The 21,468-nt window shown below is 45.6% G+C and overlaps 3 protein-coding genes across 3 annotated transcripts; 1 reads left to right on the top strand and 2 right to left on the bottom strand.

The window, feature by feature from the left end:
* The first annotated feature begins 994 nt into the window (after positions 1–994).
* Positions 995–2,752, top strand: LOC132264201 (phosphatidylinositol N-acetylglucosaminyltransferase subunit A). Its single transcript, XM_059764317.1, has 5 exons — positions 995–1,109; positions 1,178–1,268; positions 1,335–1,818; positions 1,876–2,488; positions 2,545–2,752. Exons 1-5 carry the CDS (start codon positions 1,090–1,092, stop codon positions 2,723–2,725), a joined length of 1,389 nt encoding a protein of 462 aa, XP_059620300.1. The 5' UTR covers positions 995–1,089; the 3' UTR covers positions 2,726–2,752.
* Positions 2,723–9,841, bottom strand: LOC132264192 (antigen EG13). The gene is made up of 5 exons (XM_059764305.1): positions 6,882–9,841; positions 4,848–4,933; positions 3,898–4,248; positions 3,010–3,734; positions 2,723–2,944 (listed from the first exon to the last, which is right to left on the bottom strand). The coding sequence occupies exons 1-5, from the start codon at positions 7,824–7,826 to the stop codon at positions 2,838–2,840; spliced, it is 2,214 nt and encodes a 737-aa protein (XP_059620288.1). The 5' UTR covers positions 7,827–9,841; the 3' UTR covers positions 2,723–2,837.
* A 6,351-nt stretch (positions 9,842–16,192) lies between these two features.
* On the bottom strand, positions 16,193–19,878 carry LOC132265221 (serine/arginine repetitive matrix protein 1). Its single transcript, XM_059765799.1, has 5 exons — positions 19,793–19,878; positions 18,979–19,448; positions 17,690–18,912; positions 17,124–17,581; positions 16,193–16,903 (listed from the first exon to the last, which is right to left on the bottom strand). Exons 1-5 carry the CDS (start codon positions 19,801–19,803, stop codon positions 16,852–16,854), a joined length of 2,214 nt encoding a protein of 737 aa, XP_059621782.1. The 5' UTR covers positions 19,804–19,878; the 3' UTR covers positions 16,193–16,851.
* Positions 19,879–21,468: the final 1,590 nt, after the last annotated feature.

The raw sequence follows: 21,468 nt of genomic DNA, 5'->3' as shown, positions 1-21,468 counted from the left end.
CTATTACCAGGTGATAATGCCACTAATCATGACTGGTTGCTTGATTTACGCGTCTTGGCAGTATTCCGTGCAAATTCGCAATGATTCTAAGACGATTCACGACATTTTGGTAAGAATATCATAATTTTTAGCTAAATCCAGATTCCTCTCACCATTCTCTTCCTTTCTTTTGTTCCCCAGATACGGAAGGTCAAGCTCACACCAGCGTCTTTTCGAATCTGTGCTCGATTCTTCCTTGAAAATCCTGGCTTTCTGAGCATTCCCAGATATGCTCACGATGATGACTACTACACGCCCTTCCACAAGGCCTGCTACATATTATCCGCTCCCTTGATCAGCCTCATGATCCATCATGGCGCCATGGTGAACGAATGCACAATGAGCAAGGTATCTCCCTTCTTAATCTGCGTGAGTGCGATTGTCATGAGAGAAGAGACGAATTTCTCCAGCCTGACTGCGCTTCTCAAGGGACGATGCGACATCAACGCGACCTATCCTCGGTCCAAGATGACCGCTCTTCACGTGGCAGTTCTGTACAGGCGCCTCGATCTTTACTGCTATCTAATTGCGAACGGCATCGATCGCAATATGAAAGATTTCGATGGTCTCATTGCTACGCAGTACATGAAACTCATTCGTGAGTCTGTGAGAGACAAGATGAATTCGTCACACTATCTTACATAATTTCAATTTTTCAGGAGTTTCTCCGGATTCTTCAGACAACCAAGACTCAGTCAATAGCTCCAGGAGCTCCAGTTTCTTAAACTGATTCTATGTAAATATATGGCGAAAAACGCCATTTTAACTCGTTTCATAAATTTCACAATAGAAAATTGAATTGTATAATAAATGAATAAAACTCACACTTCATATATTCGTTATTTTTCCTCAGATGGACGGGAAAAGCGAATTCTTTGTAATCTCATGCAAAATATTCGCTAGATGGCGCTCTAAGTGTCCATTTGACATGTCGAAATGTCGATGAAATGCGTGCATGTGCGTGCAAGTGGTCGGAAAACCAAAACAAATCACTTCCATCAAGGAAAATAGCTTTAATTCCTCAATGAGGAGTGCTGTAGTTACCAGTAGATGATCAGCATGAGGATCTGGTAAGGAGGATCACGGAAAGGCTGAGGAATTCCTTTAGCAAGTGAGTTTCTTCTCTGCTTCTCTGCAGCATGGCCTCGGATTTCTTCTATCCCAACATGGGCGGAGTGGAGGAGCACATCTTCAGCCTCTCGCAGTGCCTTCTCGAGAAGGGCCACAAGGTGAGGGGTTGTGTAGGGTGAGGAGTCTTGGCGGAAATCCCTAAATTCCTTCTCGCTGTCTTATAGGTCATCGTGGTGACTCACTCTTATGGCGATCGAGTGGGAATCCGATACATGACCAGCGGCCTGAAAGTCTACTACCTGCCCATCAAGACGTTCTACAACCAGTGCATCCTGCCCACGATGATCTGCAATATTCCACTGTACAGAAACATCCTGGAGCGCGAGAGGATCGAAATCGTGCACGGACATTCTGCCTTCTCCGCCCTGGCGCACGAGATGATGCTCGTGGCGTCGCTCCTGGACCTCCGGGTGGTCTTTACGGATCACAGCCTCTTCGGCTTCGCTGATCTCTCCGCTGTCGTCACAAACAAGTTCCTCCAGATCTCCCTGTGTTCCTGCAATCACTGCATCTGTGTGTCGCACATTGGGAAGGAGAACACCGTCTTGAGAGCCTCTGTGCCCGCTCAGAAGGTATCCGTGATACCCAACGCAGTGGACACAGCACTCTTCACGCCAAATCCCATTAGGAGACCTCAAAACGACACTGGTGAGATCGCTTCATCTGTGGATAATTCTCATATTGACGTTTTCTGTGCTCTTCCAGTCACTGTCGTCATTGTCTCTCGGCTGGTGTACCGCAAAGGCATCGATTTGCTGGTGGGGATCATCGCCAGGATCAGCCAGATGCCCGAGATGCGCCACGTGAACTTCCTAATTGGTGGCGATGGGCCAAAGAGAGGTCTTCTGGAGGAGATCCGCGAGAAGAACAACATGCAAGAGCGCGTAACTCTTCTGGGCGCTCTGAAGCACTCCAAAGTGCGTGACGTGCTGACACAGGGCCACATCTTCCTCAACACATCCCTCACGGAGGCCTATTGCATGGCGATCGTGGAAGCTGCGGCCACAGGATTGCAAGTCGTGTCCACAAGAGTGGGCGGAATTCCTGAAGTGCTGCCCCAGAAGCTCATCATAATGACTGAAGCCACTGTGGAGGCGCTGCTGAATGGACTCTTATTGGCTGTTAAGAGACACAGGAACCAAAGAAAGCTGCCAGAATCTAATGGGATTCACAAGAAGGACGATATTTTGTGTCCTTTCGCCTGCAACGAATTGGTGCAGGAGCTCTACAATTGGGACAACGTGGCCACAAGGACGGAGAAAGTGTACAGGAGAGTTCTCAGGGAGCCCGATCAGCCGCTGGGGAAAAAGCTGGCCAGGTGAGTGAAGTCTTATCTCTTATCTCAAGTGTTTGAGACGATTGAATGTGTTACAGTTATCTCAACACTGGCGTGTGGCCGTATTTGCTGGTCGTCTCCCTCTGTCACTTGATACTCCGCTTCTGCGAGTGGCTCTGGCCCAAATCCCAGATTGATATTGCCCGGGATTTCCCAACTGTCCAATCTACTCAGTCTTCCCGGACGCAATCGGTGAGAAACAGGAAGAAGAAGAGATAGAGTCAATATTGTGTATTTCTCAAGTTAATAGCTAAATTGTAAATATAAATAACACTTTTCCATGTTAAATCCGCGATTGCTTCTCAATCTTTTCGGTTGTTATTGCAAAATGTTAAGACATCTCCTCAACATACGTGGCCGGAAAGATTCCAACGCGATCTCGCAGTGCTCCAAGCCACCATCCATCCTCCTGTTTCACGTGTATCTCAATAATATCACCTGCAATTAACAGACAGACAGATGCTTAGTAACCTTCGCGGGCAGTGCATTAGTCATGTCCTCACCTGGATTCAGTTCTAGCTCATCCGAGAGTTGCGGCGCGTAGTTGTAGATCGCCTTGCACCTCCCAATGATCTTGCTCTGCGGCGCCGCCTTGTCGCTCTTCCTCGCGCAGTCCTCGTCCTCGTCGTGCGACGAGAACTCATCGAAGTCCGAATCGTGCTGATTCGAGCCACCATCCGCGATGCCTCTGTCCCAGATCGGACTTCCTCTGCCCGCGATCGATCCGTTCGCCTGGCCATTGATGGAGATTCCCGAGCTGGGCAGCGTCTCCGAGCGGCTTCCGTACTCCACGACGCTCTTGCTGCGATTCAGTCCTGGGCGGATGAAGTGCTTGATCAGGGCGTCGTTCTTGATGTCCAGCACGGGCGCTTCCTCTGCACTCGCGCTGTCAGACTCCAGACTGAACTCCGCGGCGAAGGGGATGAGCTTGAGGAAGCTCTCGATGTACGTGCGCATGTTGAGCCTCCGCTGCGTGTCCAGCGTCTGCAGGACTGTCGAGCCTCTGCCCACGGCCTTCTCGTACTCCACGCGCGCCCTCTCTGCGCGCACGCAGAGTGTGTAGTATTCCATGTCGGCCCTCTTGACCGCCTCCTCCGCCTTGCGACGCTTGGTCTCCAGCTTCGTTTTCTCCTTCTCCGTGAGGCGCTCCTCCTTCTCTGGATTCCTCGTGGGCAGCGGAAGGCCGTTCCCGTGGTGGAGAATGCCCAAGGAAGGACTTCTCTGTATTCTGCGGATGATACAAGACTTTTATTAGTTTCCGTGAATCTGGGAAACTCCCAAAGTTCATTCGGAGCTTCCGAAAAACACACTCAATTCAAGGCAAAGTGCACAGATGTGAAAAGGAAGTTCCTGAACACTGGAATTTAGACATTCACGTGATCTTCTCTCACCTCACGTCCAGGCCCGTGTCCTGGAGCTTCTCGTTCTTCTTGGCGGCGCTGGCGCACTTGATCTTGGCCTTGTTCTCGCTGGCACGAAAGTCGCCCAGGATGCGCGCGGACTTGTCCACTGTGCTCTCCACGGCCTTGCGCGCCTTGTACTGATTCTCCATGATCACCTTCAGCGGCTTCACGATCTCCTCGGACATCGTGCCCGAGAACTGCCTGTGAATCTCGCTGCGACTCTCCATCTCGGCGGCCACGGTGCGCCACGAGCCGCTGGCCGGAACCTCGCGGCACGCCTTGTTCAGCTTGATGGCCATCTTCGTGAGGGACTTTGCATAGCTGAGCTCCGCCTCGGCCCTGCGTGCGAAAACAGGGAAAACCCCTCTCATTATGCGGATTGTGTCACTCAATTTCCCAATACAGACGCCCAGATAAACTGGACACACAATTCGGGGCGGGAAACTCGTTGCGCGGCGTGTGGAAATTTTATGCAGCCAATTTCTCTTTCAGTGTGAGAGGCATAAATTAGCATTTCGGTTGTAATTGAATGATAAAGTGAAGCAATTGTTGCCATTTAATGTGAGAGATCTAATTAGAGGGAATCATAAGTAATGAGATTTTCCAATTTGAAGTGGTTGAAGAGCGAAGAAAGTGATTTTCCGGTATTATTTCACAATTGCCACAAGATTTTTTTGTGTGTTAATACAATTTAGGGGGCAATTATGAAGTTATCAATCACAAATCGCGCGCATATGGCAGATGATTTATTGGCCTTTTTTCCCCGATCAGATTTTGGCCGGAGAGACAGAAAATCGATGAAACTTGTGATACTTTTTGAATGCCATGGTATTTTTTCCCCCTTTTGCAATAAATGAATTGAAAACTCGTCTTTTATGCCCCACACGCATCGAGTGTTGGGAAAAGAGACAAGAGTGAGTGGATAAAAAGTGGTTTACCTTTCCTGGAGAATTGCCAGCATTTCCTTGCTGAAGTCATCGCCTTGCTTCACGAAGCGTCGAAGTTCTTCAAATCCACTTTGACCCTGAGGAAGAAAGGCAGGCAAAGAAATCAGCTTTTCACTCGCGTGAATTTCACATCCAACAATTTCAAGTTATGAATAATAACACGCTCTCGATGGGGAGGAAGATCATCGAGTGGCGCTCGAGGAGCACCTCAAAATGGTATTGATAGAGTGTGCTGAAGATCCACATTTGATGATGAGATACTCTCGATTCACTGTGTCCAACTCTGGTGTGCGCGACTGACTGGAGCTCCGGAGTTTCCTCTTGGCTTTGCCACCTCGCTTGCACACGGGGAGCCGAAGCCAGCCAGGCGCAGAGAGAGTGGGCTTGTGTGAGTGGCAGAAGAGTTTCCGGATGGTTAGATTCACAATAGTCAACAGGCGATCATGCAACTCAAAGCCCCAACAATACATCTTTTTTTCTTGCCGCTCATATAGTTAAATTGTTGCACTCCGAAAGCACTTGACGCTGTGCCCATAATTCAAATTGCCCCATTAGAAAGTGACGACAGAGGAAGGAGTCCACAAGAATGAGTTCTTGGCGCAGTTAGAGTCACTCGGCGAGTGCCAAATAGCGGAAGACGTGACGCGAGTGATAAAGAGCTCAGGTGGCATTAACTGTTAGTAAGACGACCGCTCGAGAAGACAAATTAACACAGTTTTTAATCATTTCTCATGTCTCGTCACAAGCTCCATTTGCTTGAGAGTTCTCTGGAGAGAATTCTCGCTTCTCTCGCTCAACAGACTGGCGTGTTTAGATAAGAGATGTGAGAAATTAATTGCGCTCAAGCAATGAATTACAAGCGTGATAAAAGTCTTCTTTAAATAGTTAAGATAGAAAAACGCATGACTCCGTGAAAAATTGGGCTTAAAATAAGGAGAATGGACAAATTGGGCGGGGCTTCTGAGGGGGCGTGGCCTTTATATAGTCTACGCTATTGCAATGGCAATTTATACCACAATTTATAAGACATTGAGACACTGAACTCTTTCATTTAGAGCATCTTATCTAGATCAATTGGCAACTCTGTTCGAGAATGTATTTATCAAGAATCGCATGCAATTTTCCTGAGAATTCCTCGCCATTCTAATTCTCAGAGTTGCAGAGAACAATTCATCAACTGTTACTCCACAACTTCTGGTGATCTTCTTCGGTTAGCAGGTCAAGGATGTTTATATTTTCTCACAATTCCACAATTTTAAACAATAAAATTCCCCCCAAAGAAGTCCCAATGTTTATCACTGACTGTTTAGAGGTCGAAATTGCTGTCGAACGCGCTTTTTTTCCCCTGAAGACACAGTTTGAGAATAAATTGAGTGGAATTTCGATACGTTTCGCTAGATTTGCTGTGGTGTTAAAGTATAATTCCTCACGCAGTTCAATGAAGTAATTGAGTCTTTTTCCTACTTGTTGATTGATATAATTTAATTAATCTCATGAATTATTCCAATTGGAATATATATTGTGTGTTTAAGTGGAGGAATTTATGTGTTGTGATTATGGGAAAAATTTCACGTGCTCATACTTTCGCCCTGCGGCAAAGTGTTCGCATTGAAGGGACTTTCTCATTCCCAAGATGCTAATGGGAGTGAAAAGCGTTTGTCGCACATCTTCGTCAAGAATTTGACAACGGCCTGAGATAATTTTTTCGCCTAATAGATTTACTTTCACTGCGCGTCTCCTGGTTTAAAATGGTCGCGAGATGGTGCTAATAATGGAGTTTTCACTGATTTGTGAATTAGTGCCTCTTTTCACTTCTTTCCGCAATTATTCAGAGAGTCGAGAGATGTAAGCGTCTGCGGCGGTTTGGGAATGAATTTGGGTGTTTGTACTAATGAGAGTGGATTGCATAAGTCGATGGAAGTGTCGCTTATCAGGCGTCAGAGGTAAATTGACTGCGGCGCGTCGGCTTACATTTCTGGGATGAGCGCATGACATCACAGACACAGAATGGACAACACGTGTTACCTCGTGACCGTCTGGCTCGTGCGAAGGCTCCTCCAGACTGCCGCCGCTCGTGTCCTCCTTGGCGTCCTCCTGCGGACGCACTCTGACCACCACTTCGTCCTCCAGCCAGTGGCGGAAGCCACTCCAGGCGTTCTTCGCCTTGGCCCGATTGAAGTGTGGCATCTTGAGGTTGATCTTGAAATTGCCCGACGCTTCTTTGGCGCTCTCCTCACCACTTTGGCTATCGCTCTGCTCCTTCACCGCTTTGGAGTAGCTCGCGCGGCGCAGATGACTTCCCGCCACTTCGTACTGATGCTCAGGGCGTTCAATGAGTGGCGGCGGTGGCGGAGGAATGTCTGGCGGCAGAGATTTCCTCCCGGGCACGTGATTATTGAGACTTTCCTGGGGGATTTCAATGGTGGACACTTGATGCTTGATCAGACGCACCGATGAGCATCTCCTGAGGTAAACCGTGAGCTCGGACTTGTGCAGATTCGTCGAGGATTTGGACTTGACGATGGTGCTCTTTGGCGGTGAGATTCTCTTGGGATTCGGTGGGATTTCGTACTCTGCGGCTTCCGCCAGTTCGCCCTCGTGATCCTCTGGCAGGAAGGAAAACGTGATGTCCTGCAGATGGGCGCAGGAAACTTCAGAGGAGCTGTCTGTCTCCATCTCAATTGCCATCGAGTTCTCGGGCTTGCGCAGATCGATGGTGTCGACATCGAGGGCAGTCTTGTTGATCAGGATGGGATGCCCGATCTCCAGGCGCTGCTCCGCCGTGGCACCGGTGAGATCGTAGCTCCCCGACGAGATGGCACGATGATGAGTTCCGCCACGGCGGCCGGGACTGCGCCTGAGGAACTTGTGACTAACGTTGGAGTAACTGCGCGAGATTGTGTTGAGAATGCTGCCGCCCAGGCGGTTGGGCTGAGGTGATTTGGCGCGAAATTCACGCAACTTGTTCATCTCATCGGGCGATCGCTGAACTTCTGGAGAGTCAATCCACTTAACGGACACTCTTCTGGCCACTGTTCACCTCCTCATCGCGCGCGCACTCTTCGCGTTGGGGGGATTAATTATAGATTTTTCTCTGGCCACACATTGCGCTCAAAGGCGAGCAAATGAGGCGAAAATTGACCTCTCGCGATGATGAACAAGTGGATCACAATTTGTTGTTCACTTTGTCTGCAGCAAATTGATCCCGCGCGCGAGGAACACACAAAAACTGGGCGCGATTAAGCGCGGCACAAAACCAAAAAAAAACCAAAAGAGGCAGAGATTAGAGCACTTTTTGTCCAGCGAATTGAACACTCAATTTGCTCCACTGGGGATCTGTTTTTCCGCAACAAGGTGCACACAGTTTCTGGATTGCTAAATGGCAATTTTGGCGGCGGACAGATATTTAACGGCCACCCAATCGGCCTCGAGTTCAGCGCACAACTGAGGCTCGCAGTGTCCCGTTTTGAATACCAAAAATTTCCAATTTTAAAACTCACAAACTCTATGGGGATCTATTAATAAATGTGTGTTATTCCTTTTGCACTGACTGCGGCACCGTTGGGAAAAAAGCCATCGTGAGAACACAACAACATTGCGATGGTGTGGTGGTGAAAATGTGTTGAGTGAATGATTATTTTCAAATGTGAACCCATAAAGCAATCCAATACTCCTCCTTTTCACTCTGCGCCCAAACCAGACGTCTTATCACCACTTTTTCCACAACTTTTCCCTACTTTTTTTCTGGCCCACTCAGGCCTTCGTTGCACCAGAGTTTTTACACAGTCAGCACGGGAATGCTTCTTCAAAATAATAACCACACACTCGCTCGGCGCTGTGCAATGTGGTGCAATGTGCCAATTCGCGGGGGACGTCGAGGGGCCATTCATTGCAGAATTCTACACACTTGAGGCGACAATAAATCAGCCACTTCGAGTGACACCCAGTTTCTGCTTCACTCTCACACCGACTGACCGGCAGTTTAGAGTGAATTAAATCATATATTTTTATATATTGAAAGTTTCTGGCGTTTTTCTTTTTAATCCATTTCCAATTTAAAAACCATTTCGTCATTATAAAACCCTGAAGAGTGGAGTGAAATCAATTTCAGCACTGGTTTGAGTAACAATTAATCGCATAATTGACTAACATAACGCTGATTAGCATGTTGGGAGGGAAATTTGCATTCTTCACTGGGATGAAATGTTGGAGTCATTAAATCAATTACCGTGTTTTGTGCAAGAAAGTAATTAAATTGAGGGGTGAATTGCAGTTTGTGCATTGAACATCCACGGCATGTCATCATAAATCATAGCTTAAGTGTTGTTGAGTCAAAAAGAAAAGACGGATAAGGATCTGCTGGGCTTTGCTTATGGAGAAATGGCAGTTTTTGAGGCCAACGAACTGATGATCTTTAAGAGAATGGACAAACTCTGTTTATTTTTTCGATTCATCGGATTCACCGGACTGTCTGTGAAGAATCTTAAGCAGTGTCATATGACATATCTCAGGATATCTGCAAGATATGTCCTGCAGTGTTTTCTGTTTAAATTCAAATACATATTCAATTGATTTTGATGATAAAACCATCATCAAAAATTGAAATGTTATCAAGTGTGAGCAAATCGGAATCAAAACACGGGCAATTAGTATTTCTTCTATGCTTGATCATAATTTATCCGGCAGAAAATTAGCGTGAAAACAGGAATTCACCAATATTAAGACATTGAGAGCCCCCTTTGCGTTGGCCTCTGTGTGTGCAAAAAAAGACGCCAAGGGGATTTGCTTCGCGGCACTCCGTTTTTTCTCCGCATTGGCACTCTCCCAGAGCAGGATCAGCCAAATGGGATTATCAATAAAGTCCGGGTAAGCTCTGGGGATGAGGAGAATTTCCCGCGCCACGCCGGGAACAAATGGCTGGAGAATCCAATTAAGCCGGAAGCTAGAGTCGCTGTTCGGCAATTAGAGAAGGTCACAAAAGAGGCTAATTAGTGATTTTTGGTGGCTCTTTTTGGGGCTCAAACACAAATCGAATGGCGTTCAGTAGAACAAATTGTGGATTTTACAATGCTGCTCTTATTCTTCGGCAAATAACCAATTTCTTCTGTTCAAACATCACAAGACGCGCTCTGTTGTTGGCTGTTATGCAAACAATTAGCGAATCGTGTTTAACACACTTTTCTAAAAAACCACTCTCCGGATGAAGCGTTTATCACGGTAGTTTCGATTGTAATTGATTGGGAAGCAAAGAGGCCCGAAAAAGTTCTGCTGCGCCTCACAAAGTGAAAAAAAAGTGAACGAGCATTTGATAAGAGGCGAAGGCACTTTAATGGTGTCACTTCACTATCGCATAAATTGCGCCCCAGTGAAATTTAGGAATGGAGTTTTATTGGAAGAGGAAATAAAACTATGTGATGATGTAGAAAAAAAAACTTTCTCTACGCGGATGAGGCTGCTGAATTGACGGAGAGAAGAAAAAGTGCACGCAAGAGGGAGAGAAAAGTGTTGGGAAAATTGTGTCATTTTCTCTCTCTCTCTTCTCACTTCATCTCACATCCAAGAGAGCCTTCATTTGCCTTCTTTGCGCGTGATTTTGCAACACAGCCAAATCCGATCACGCAGAAAAAAAGCCACAGATTGTGATTTTTGCAAAAGAATGATTCCGCGCGAGAGAAGCCAAAAGAGCGACAAGTAAAGCATGAAAAAGATTGTTGGGCAAAAAAGTCAATTCCAAGGAGGTTTTCTTTAAACGTTCCATTTCTTTTTCATCCACGCGGAGTCTTGTTTCAAAACACTCGGCAATTCGTTATGCAACGATCGAACCGTGTACTTAATTCCATGTAATGAACAGTTTTCATGTTATTTGGTGAAGTTCTCTCCCATTGATCTGTGCGGTCATTACTCTCTCTCTCTCGCTCTGTTCCTCGTGAGCTCTTCTTCTCCATCAGAACCACATGTCGAAATGATACAATCTTTCTCCCACTTTCCCGTTTGCGCCCTAGGAAAATATCTCCATACATGTGAAAAGTCTCAGCAAATAGCGGACAAACTGGAGAACATTTGGCTCCAATCGAGGGGTCAATAGCTTAAAGACAAGCGCATTTACACAGCCGTCGCGCGTCTTTCTTCACGCTGCGAAGATGAGTTGTTATGCATTCGAAACTTTCTCACATTCAATTCATCTGCTGAATATTAAATACAAGAAGTTGAATAAATTTGTCATCAAGGGCAGCAGCAGGAAATGTCGCGACTCGTGCCAAGAAGCATTTAGAAAAGACACCGTAATCTTTGTGATGGTAATTCGTATTGACAAAAAAGATCTCTGCGTGTGTATTTTTATGTAATTGGGAAATTTACGATCTTCGTGATTGAATTTGAAGGGATTTCACGTGAAAACACCAAAATTAATGTAGAAAAAGAGTATTGCACGAAATACGGAAAAGCGGGGCTTCTAAGGGCGATGATTAAGACTTTTCCATTATTTTCTTTAGAGAAAACTTGAAAATTGCATTATAAAAACTGTTCAAATGCGAATAAAGATAATTTCCATGTATATTTCTGTGTTCAAATTACCCTGCAAGTCTCTATGTCTCTATTGCACTGTAATTTTATGCCTTTTTCCAAGGTAAGCAATTGAAATTACTTTCTCTGTCAGTATTTTTACGACCCTCATTGCTGCTTTACGTTTCGATGAAGATTTTACAGCTGGAAAATTGCATAATTATGAATCAGAATCGAGAGTGTATGAAATCCAGCGAAGCGCAGAGCTGCAGAAAGTGAAGTTCTGCGCCCCTCGGTGAGTTTTGGAGCACGTGAGGCTGAGCAAATGCCCGCAAGACTAATCGCTGGTCAATTTCTGACCTCTTTGTCGCCTTTCGAACTTCTTTTAGCACGCCTTTTCAGATCACATTTTCACTCCCACTCGCCCAGTGCTTCGATGTTTGTTATCAGTGTTAATCAGTGGTGGAAAAAGAGTGTGAAGCAGCAACTTATTTTTACCTGTTGTGCATTCTTATCGCGGTGGAATTTTCTGAGGATGGAGTTCGTTCTGGAGGCCTGTTGTAATAAGATTTAATTTCAGTGTTTGTTGTGAGGTAATTTTTTCAGCAAATTCTCCTCCATTCTTCAATGCAATTGCGCGCGCGAGTTTGGAATAATGCTGGGTGTTTTAGCATAACAACAAAACACACTCTGAACTTGTAACAGTGCTGAATGTGTGCTTTTGAGAGACCAAACAACAAAAAAGAGAATTCCGTACGCGGGAAGAATGGAGGTTTGAGTGGGTGGAAAACCTTCCAGCCCAGCATGAATAGCACTCTAACCATTTGTGTGTTCCACTGCCTTATCTCACTGTCCTAGAGAGCACGATTAGAAATCACTGGCGCGCATCAAAATTGGCGCTTCAATATTTTGTGGCTTTTTCACGAAATGTTTTGACTTTTTTGTGTGCGTTTCTTTGCGTAAAAACTCCTCTGGCGATGGCGAAAAAAATGCACGGAAAACTCACGTCCGACACGCTGAAGACATTTCAGAGAACTAAAGAATGAAGTCTTCTGTGACTGGGAATAAAAAGATTGTCTTGTGCCGAAGTCTGTGTAGGTGGAAAATTGATGATGAGATGGATTTTTGGACGTGTTTGAACGCCTTCGCACGATGCCCAGGAATCTTAATCCGCAAGAGATTTTCTGATAAATTACACCTGACGTGATAAAAGTGTCGCGAATCTCACCCAACCTGAGACTTGATGCATTCCTCAGAGCGAGATGATAAGCAAGGTTTCGTGCTCGATTGCAAGAAGATGAGTAATTGAGGAGAGGCTTTTTTCTACTCAGCATAACAAGTTGCGAACAATTCAATTTATTGTTTTGAGAAGATGTACAAAGATTTCTTTGAGAAAATCCATCATTTAATTTACGCCGAAGGTCTCAAGCATCATGTTATGAGGTTATTTGTAATCTTAATTGTTTTATTGATGAGTAATCGATGAGCGCAGAGCGACTCCCTGGGGATCCTTTTACGCTCTCGGCTGATGGCGAAGGTCTTTGGGTGATGGTAAATTGCCGCTGGTGCAATTAATGCCACAAACAAACATTACGGCTGAGCAATTGCGCTCGTGCGCCAGAAAACTGGTCCGTCAGCCGAGAGCGATTATTTCCATTTGTGCGATAAAACTCCCTCAAGAGAACCATTCGATCGCCTCGCATTTAGCATGATAATTCGATCGGGAATGAGGACAAGTCGTAGACTCAATTCTAAACAGGTTCAGCGGCGCTCATTCAGTTCATCGCGAGATGTTAATTTCAATAAAAGCCACTTTTTCCACCAGGAAACGCGCGTTGTAACGACGCTTTTTCAAAACTAACACACACTGTTGTGCTTCTGTTGTTCTGTTGTCAATTTAGAATAATTGAGAAATAGATTTTATCTATAAATTGATTGGTTTGTAGAATTTTAGAAGAGTTTCCAAATGAAGTTAAGATCATCGAAATTGATGAATTTGAATCAGAAGTTTTAATAGATTCTTGATCTCAATTTTGATCTAGCTTAATTAATTCCCTAAATCTTTAAGAATCGAGGAAAATGACTCTAGAAGATGTTCAAAGTAACAGATTTTCTTGCTCAGTCACTAAAGAAAACTGTGCTTTGGCCCAACTCGTAAGCAGAAGAAGAATTTAATAAAAAACTGAGTCGTAAAAGGCATAAAAGTTATTTCTATATGACCATCCTAAAGCTCAATTGAGTAGAAAAGTTGTACAATCTTGACTTGTTTCACCGAAGAATGTGTTTATCTTATGTTTGCTCACAGATTTCCTAAGTAAATACAGACGGAATTTTTGCGCATTCTGTCCTCCATAGCGCAGTTGTAATTGTTGAGACACTCTTTTACTGTCTTGCCGTATCATTTTTCACACGTCTCCGTGTGTCACTCATTGCGGTGTGGCCTAAAATCGGGTCTTGAGATTGCACTTGAAGGCTTTCCCACAAATCGCGAGTGGCCAAAAGAACACTCAACTTCTGCATTAAAAGGTTGTTTACTTAGTGTTATCTCACTTTTCTTGTTCTTTTGCTTTTGGGGGGAAATTGTTATCAATTGATTGTGGCATTCTTGACGTGAATCATGCGCAGAATTTCGCGGTGCTTTGCGAAATTTCTCATCTTTTACCGTGCCGCAATTCGTCTAACTGAAAATCACGTTCACGATGTAAAATCTGTCGGTGTAAAAACAGCGCCGAGTAACGGGAAATTCATTGAATTTTTACCCAACGTGAAGCATTAAAAATTACCCATCGTCCATTGAGGATGGACAAAGAGGAAAAAAAGAGCGCTGGAAAATCCATTCACGCCGGACGGAGAGAAAGAGAGAAAAGAGATTTTTACCATCGTCGCTGCCAGAGCATAACGATATGATCATTAGATGGAAATGATGGAAATTCATTGCGTGATACTCCAGAGTTCTCTCATCACCTGAAGATGGGCGCACAGGTGTGCAATTAGGGGAGAGGCGAGCATAAGAAAACAAAAACCTACCGATGAATTCAATTGAGCCATGTTTGCTGCTGCTTTTCCTCTTTTCACGCAACAAATGAGATGATCAAAAGGTGGTGGGAAAGATGAAAATTCACAAGAATAGCTGGATGAAGAGTATTAGCATTTGACACACATTTCCCAGATGGAAAAACATTCACAATTTTCTGCACCGCAAACACAGAGTGAGATGAGCGCGAGTGAGAGCTTTTGGAAAATGCACGCCGTTCGCAATCTTTCCAGGGAGAGTTTTCTAAGTGAGATAAAAGATGCACAAACACAAACACAGAGAAAAAAGCTTCAAGGCCTCAAATGGAGCCTCTATTAAATACTGGATTATACTTTTCAAGAGTGTAACTACTTGAAATTACGTAAATCACGTAAATGTGCTTTTCCTCCCCTTTTTTTATCACGGCACTTTCCAGTCACTTCGCGGTGGGTCTGAAAGACTGTCTCAAGAGCGACTTAATTACAGTGTCAGAATTCACTCGATCACTTGATCTCTGTTGACACTGTCGATTGACTGGTTGAGTCTCAATGAGGCGTGGTTTGGCCGGTAATGCGTCGCGGGTGGAAAAATCCCTCCATTGTCGGGCTCTTAATCACTCACAATTGATTGACTCTATTTTTTTCGAGGAAAAACACTGACTGTGAGTGCAGTAGACTTCGCAGATCACCTGAGAGACTGCGCGCACTGTTCAATGGTGTGATCGCGACTGTGAAACTGCCGAATAGTGAATTTTTATTCCACCTGAAGCTTCTCTCAAGAGAGAGAAAAACACTCGCGCGATCTCGCTTTCGCGCTCGCACTGCAACAGGTGTTCGCCGAAGGCTTATCACTACTGAGGAAAGTGCGTGCAGTGCTGAGAAAAATCAAATTTCAGGGCTGAAAGAGTATTTTATTACAATAAAGCCACGCCCACTCAGAAGCTCCGCCTTTATTATGCCAATTGTTGACTCATGATCCTCTTAAACCTATGTGGCCCAAGTTGTTAAGTTTCTGTGAAATTTCATCATTTCAGCGAATTCTCACCTGATTCGACCAATTGGCAGCCCCTCGGAGAGTGTGTGTGTCGAATTCCGGCGCCCATTCGTGACTCTCGCGATCGTGTGTCGCGATCAGCGACGATAAAAGTCAAATTACACTTCTTAGTAGCACATCAACAGTTAATCAATCAATGGGTGAAAGAAAAACTTCTGCAGACAAATGAAAGACGCACTTTTGCATTACTTAGTAGGTTTTTCATCCTTCTTTATTCGTCGCGTGGAGTCTGTTAGCATTTCTCCCTAATGCGTTTGCTGTATTTTATAATCCTATTTGCAATTTATTATCATTCTCTCTTCTCTCTACACAATGTTTGCTTCAATTTACGACCTCGCGGTGTGACCTACAAAATTGCAGGCTCTCCTGTTTTTTCTTCTTCGGCCCAGCAAATTAATACAAACATGAATAGATTCTTTTTGTTGCAATGCTCTTCAGATTGGCGGAATTTTCTATATATATTTTATTCGATTTTGTGGACAATACAATAGAAAAAAGTCTCTTTTTTATGACAAAAAAGTGCCACAGAAATTTCTTTCTGTGTCACACATTCCATTGCATTGTCAAAAATGCCAACAAATACAATTATGAGTGTCCGTTGAAAAAAGGAATTTAATCAGCAGACAAGCTTCATGAATCTACACAAAGTCGATTAGAAATGACGAAATCAAGACTGTACAGCGAATTTCTTTCCTCTTCTCTTCACATTAACTTATCTAACTACTCGTGTTCTTTTGCCAATCTTCGTGCTTTTCAACTCTCTTTCCCACTCGTCCATACAATATAATTATATCTCTTGCCTTAAACACTATAAAATATTCTTTTTCACTATATAATCATTAATTCTAGTCATACGAAAAAAAAGAAAACTGTTTACAAATATAGTAATTGTTGTATGAGTGTTTTTGTTACACATCAAAATTTTTTTTTATGTAAGACCTTTTATTGAAAACTCTTCATTTTCTCTGTGTAATCTTAAGTTAGAAGTTATAATCGTAAGTTAATGCCCTAAATACGCTCTTTCTCTCTCTCTCTCATTTTCCTCTATAATCGTAAATTATACACACACTTTTGCTTCTCTTTCTCACTACAAATTCTCTGACTATTTTTGAGAAAACATTGGGCAAAAATATAATTACTATAAATGAAAAATTCTACTTTAAGAACAAAGAAAAATTCTGTTCAACTACCAAATTTTTATGCTATTTTCATTTCCTTTCTAATAAAAAAAGAATTTCCAGAATTCAATCATCAGTCAAAGAAAACATTGATGGTGATGTTAATATAATGCACTAGAGTTTTGTTTGGTAGTCAAGCAAAAAAGCGAGGAAAAAAACATGTTATACAAATAAGAGAAAAAAGAATAATAGAAAAGAATATCCCTAAAAGTTGTCTCATTTCCCGCTTTTTCTCATTCATTTTGATTGCTTATTTAGCTTTCTCACGTCCGTACAATAAAAGTTTTGCTTTCTTCTTCAAGCTAGAAATCAAAGGGTGGAAAAAAGACGGAAAAGACGGAAATATATAGTACAATTCTTGCAAAAATAATCCCATTCATGCAGAGAAAGTATTTTGTGGAGAAAATGCATCACAATTTTGTGTATGGGTGGAAATAAAGGGGGAAAAACGTGGTCAGGATGATAAAATGAAAACTTGTACAATTAATGGTCAGCTTCTGCCCGCCGTCGCTTTATACTTACTCCATATTGTTGATCACAATTCTTTGAATCTTCCTTTTCGCCGCGTCAGTCACGCTGATCTTCTTCTCCAGCCGATCGAAGATGCCTTTCGGCTTCGCCGCCGCCTCTGTCGAGTCCGCCGCGAATGCGTAGCTCATCTTCTGGTTGTCCAAAGTCGGCTTCAGCACCAGGCGCCGCTGTGGCGTCGTCGAGCTAGACGTCGGCGGCTGTGGCGGCGTGTGTGTGCGCGGCGGCGGCGGTGACGGTGTCCCATCGTCCTCGTCCGCATAGTCAGGCAACTCTTCGCCACTGTTCGCCGCCTGTTTACTGGCCACAGGCGCGAGATTGGATGTCTCAGCTTTGCGCTTCAGCGAGATGATTTTGCTCTCCGTCACGACCAGAGGCGTGAGTTTCTGTGGCGCCGGCGCAGGCTCAAGAGGCTTCTTCTCCACCACTTGCTGCTGTTGTTGCTGCTGATGCTGCAAGACAAATTTGTGCTTTGATCAGTGAAAAAGTCAACAGTTCTTAATCATTTTAGGGAATTTAAGATTTGAGGGTTAAGAAATCAGTCAGAAGAATCTTCTCACCTCAACTTTCGCCTTCTCCTCGGCCGCCTTTCGCCTTCGCATCTCTTTGTCGCGCAGAATCTTCTCTCGCATCGCCTTCTGCTTCTCAATCTGTATTCTGTACTCTCGCGTCTCTTCGTCCTCATCCTCCGGCGCCTTGTCCCTCTTCTCGTCCTTACTCCGCTCCGGACTCGCACTTCGTCTTCGCCGCCTCCACTCCGCGCCCCTGTCCGGCGACTCCCTCCTGTTGCGCCAGCCGCCCCTGGCCTGCCTCTCTCTGCTCGGCGCGCGGCGCCGTGGCGGCGGCGAAGAGTAGTCGCGATCGCGCTCTCTGTCGCGCTCGGGCGATCGCTCGTGGCGCCGCTTCTCGATGTGCATGCGGTTCTTGTTGATGAACTCCTCCTGCTGCCGCAGCAGCTCCTCGTCGCTGTGCAGGTGCGACACGTGGGTGCTGATGGAGTTGATGAACTGCGGGTGCTGCAGCGTGTCCATCATCAGTTGCGTCGTGGCCGCCTCGACGCCGCCCTTGAAGTTCGGGTTGATCAGCACCTTGCGCGGCATCTTCGACGACTGCTGTATCGCCATAGGGTTCTGCGGCCCCGGATATGACTGCGCCGGTCGCGGTGGCGCGGGAAAGGACGTCGACGCCTGACTGCTAACGAATGGCGGCCGCATGCCGTCCATGCGCGGCGGCATACGCGGCATGTTGGGCCTGAAGGACGGCCTGACGCCGTTCGGATTGAACGGCCGGAATTGGTGGCGATTGCCGCGCGGTGCGAATTCCATTCCGCGCGGCCCTCGGAATTGACTGTCCATCGTCGGCCCGAACATCGCTCCGCCGGGCGGCTTAGGTTCGAACGGGCCTCGCATGCCGAAAGGCTGTGGGCCGCGGAATTCCGGCCGGTAGCCCGACGAGATGGGCGGCGGGCAGAAGTCTGTTGACGTCGGCGGGCCGTGATCTGGCGCTGCGCCGCGGAATTGGAAGTCCGGCACTATTTGCGGCGTCTGTGGGTTGAAATTCTCATTCGGCAGTGGCTGGCGATAGTGAGGGAATCCAGGCGGACCGCGAGGAAAGCGTCCAGAGATGCCACGGCCACTCGGAGAGCCCCTCAAGCGCCTCGGGAAACCTCGCACTGGTCTTCCATGGCTGAACTGATGCTCATCACTATCCAGCGCTAGATTCTCCCTCTCGGCGGCTGTTTTTGGGTTCCTCCTCTCACTCTGTTCGTCTGAATCTTCAATATCTGGGAAGAATGTTGAACAGAATGAGTTTCTGTTGAGAATTTCACCATATTGAGCCATCTTCTCACCTCCATCTGTATAGCTATAGTCCAGATCGATCACATCATCTGTCCCTGTGGCCGTTCCTGTCTCTGACGACGGATATTCGCTGGTCTCCTGCGACTGCGGCTCCTCTGTCGTGCAGGACTCTGCAATTTGCGGCGCTGGGACGCTCTCTACGACGTCCTTTATCGTGGAGGACACTTCACCGTTCTTCTGCGACTGGCACTCACCCGCCGACACCTCGAGCTGATCATCTGTGGTCGTGACTTCAGCTTCCGGAGCCGCGTTGGCGTGCGTACTACTGTCCACCTGCTCCCGGACGACCGCGTAGTCCGGTTGCGTGCTGGGCTGTGATGAGACGGCACTGAGCGTCTCCCACGTGGCGGGGGACTTTGTGGGGCTAGTCTCCTCGTCTGACAACAACAGCTCATCCTCATTGGCGACCAAGTCCTCCTCATCGCCCAGTTCATTTTCATCGTAGTTGAGTAGGTCATCGCTGGAGGGACACCAAAAAAGCGATTAGCACGGCAAACATCACACGTATTTCTGCGCAAAACTCTTGAAGGACTCAGATATGTGATAGATTAGGTGGAAAGTTGAGGAAAAACGCCTTTTCCAGGGCATTTTCTACGCATTTTACAGAGACACAACACATAACCTATAATTAACAACACCAAAATATTCCCATTTTCATGTCGAAAATCACACTTTCCAGCCAGAATTTTGTTTAAAAAACACACACAGAGAATTCCTTTCCTTGTTATGCACGAATTTGACTGCGGAAAATGGGGATTTCCTGGTGAAAAAGGCGATTTTCCGGGAGTAATCACAAAAACTTACATGTCAGACATTTTGAGAAGTGACAGCTGCTGTTTGCCATAAAATCTCTTTGCGAAGTACGAGAATTCGTCTTCTTTTGAAATCTGTGGTGCGGCGAAAATATGACGGCGAAAACAACGGTCGCCGCCACGCTTTTCCTCACCATCCTTGACCGTCGCTCTTCAACACGCGCAGTTTATCGGCTCCGGCGGAAGATTGATGTAATGTTTGTGTCCTCCCGAGGGCCACACAGCGGAATAGTGTGTCGACATCACAACCACGACGTAAGGAAAGTGGTCGTTGGCGCCAGATTCAAGGTAAGAATTTGTCGCATCTTCAAGCATCTCGTTGGATGGCTTCCAATCATCTTGCCGACCAAAATAAATCACATTGAGTCTCGAGAGATTTAATGGAATCATCTCTCGAGAGGGTGTTTCAATGAATTACTCATGCTGCGAGGTGGGATTTTTGTGCTGAAAACCCACTTTTGGGGAGAGAGAAAATGCACCTTTTTATAGGCATCGTGGAGAAGTGGAGTGATATTGATTTTGGCGGCTGAGATAAATAAATATCCCGATGGAATTTCTTGCCATTTGAGTCTCTCTCTCTCTCTCTCTATCTTTCCCAGCAACACATCCGGAATCACTGGCGATGTTTACAGTGAAATCCTTGAGGCGCGCGCGATGAGCAATTAATTTCATGATGGTGACCTACACAAATATTTTCGCGATCGCTTCATTCACGAGATTCCCACCCGCTCTTGGCGGACCAAAACAAACAGAAATTTTCCACATCTCGCGTCTCTGTGTGCTGATTGAAGTGCTGCGGATCTCAAGAAATGCTGAGCAACTGTGGATCTGAAGAGGCCAGAAGAAAATTGAGAAAGTTTTCACAATAAATCTCACAATTTGCAAGAGAGAAAAGAGCGCGAAAATTTCAAGAGAATCTCTCAAAGCGTCTTCATACAAAGGGGCGGAGAAAAAATGCATATTGGCTGATGATTTGTGAGCCGGAAGACCATCTAACTCAAATTCCGTGGCGAGAATTAAGCTAGAAAAATAGTAAACATTCCCATAATTTTTCGTCAATTCATAAATTTCCACTGGCGCGAAGCTTCGCAAAAATCGCGCTGCGTGTGTCAATGTCAGAGAAGAAAAGAATTTTCTCGGGATATTTGTGTGCTCTATGATGGATTCCACTGGTTATTTGCGATCTCTGGCGCGCACTATTAATAGGCGGCGTGAGTAAGGCGAGAAAATTCTGGTGGGCGAGGAAAAACAAGCCCAGAGGATGTGTGACAAGGGATGACGCGCGCAATTCCACATCTCTAATAATATAAATTCTCTTCTCAAAACTCCTGATGCGATCTGGGGCGATTCAGGAAGGCAAAAACGCCAAATTGGCGCGATTATTTATCTGGGTCGTGAGTGTCTGTTTGGAATTTGTGGGCCAGGCGAGGCAAAATAAATTTTATAGGCAAATTCTTGGCGATCATCAACTGTGCATCATCGCAAGCCTCAATGGTCGATCATTTAATTGGGAGATTCTACTTTTACCGCTGCCGCGATGGCTAAATTGTGTGGATTATTTCCTGGCTGCAGCGTGAGAAATTAGTGAGATCACTTGCAGAGGAATTAAATTCGGAGCCAAAAACTCATCCCTCTCACTCGATATTCGCGTGTGACTTTCATGAGGTT

This window comes from Phlebotomus argentipes, unplaced genomic scaffold (genome assembly GCF_947086385.1).
Source record: "Phlebotomus argentipes unplaced genomic scaffold, Phlebotomus argentipes genome assembly contig_2, whole genome shotgun sequence".
In the NCBI taxonomy this organism is placed as follows: domain Eukaryota; kingdom Metazoa; phylum Arthropoda; class Insecta; order Diptera; family Psychodidae; genus Phlebotomus; species Phlebotomus argentipes.
The sequence above is the reverse complement of the archived record's forward strand: the minus strand, read 5'-3'. Positions and strand labels throughout refer to the sequence as shown.

Coding starts and splice junctions, on each gene's coding strand:
- LOC132264201 (XM_059764317.1), top strand. CDS start 1,090: ATGATCAGCATGAGGATCTG. Junction 1,819..1,875: donor GAGACCTCAAAACGACACTG/GTGAGATCGCTT, acceptor GTGCTCTTCCAG/TCACTGTCGTCATTGTCTCT. Junction 2,489..2,544: donor CTGGGGAAAAAGCTGGCCAG/GTGAGTGAAGTC, acceptor AATGTGTTACAG/TTATCTCAACACTGGCGTGT.
- LOC132264192 (XM_059764305.1), bottom strand. CDS start 7,826: ATGAACAAGTTGCGTGAATTTCGCGCCAAATCACCTCAGCCCAACCGC. Junction 4,934..6,881: donor ACGAGCCAGACGGTCACGAG/GTAACACGTGTT, acceptor TTTCTTCCTCAG/GGTCAAAGTGGATTTGAAGA. Junction 4,249..4,847: donor CTGGCAATTCTCCAGGAAAG/GTAAACCACTTT, acceptor TTTCGCACGCAG/GGCCGAGGCGGAGCTCAGCT.
- LOC132265221 (XM_059765799.1), bottom strand. Junction 18,913..18,978: donor CTATAGCTATACAGATGGAG/GTGAGAAGATGG, acceptor CATTCTTCCCAG/ATATTGAAGATTCAGACGAA. Junction 16,904..17,123: donor ATTGTGATCAACAATATGGA/GTAAGTATAAAG, acceptor TTTGATTTCTAG/CTTGAAGAAGAAAGCAAAAC.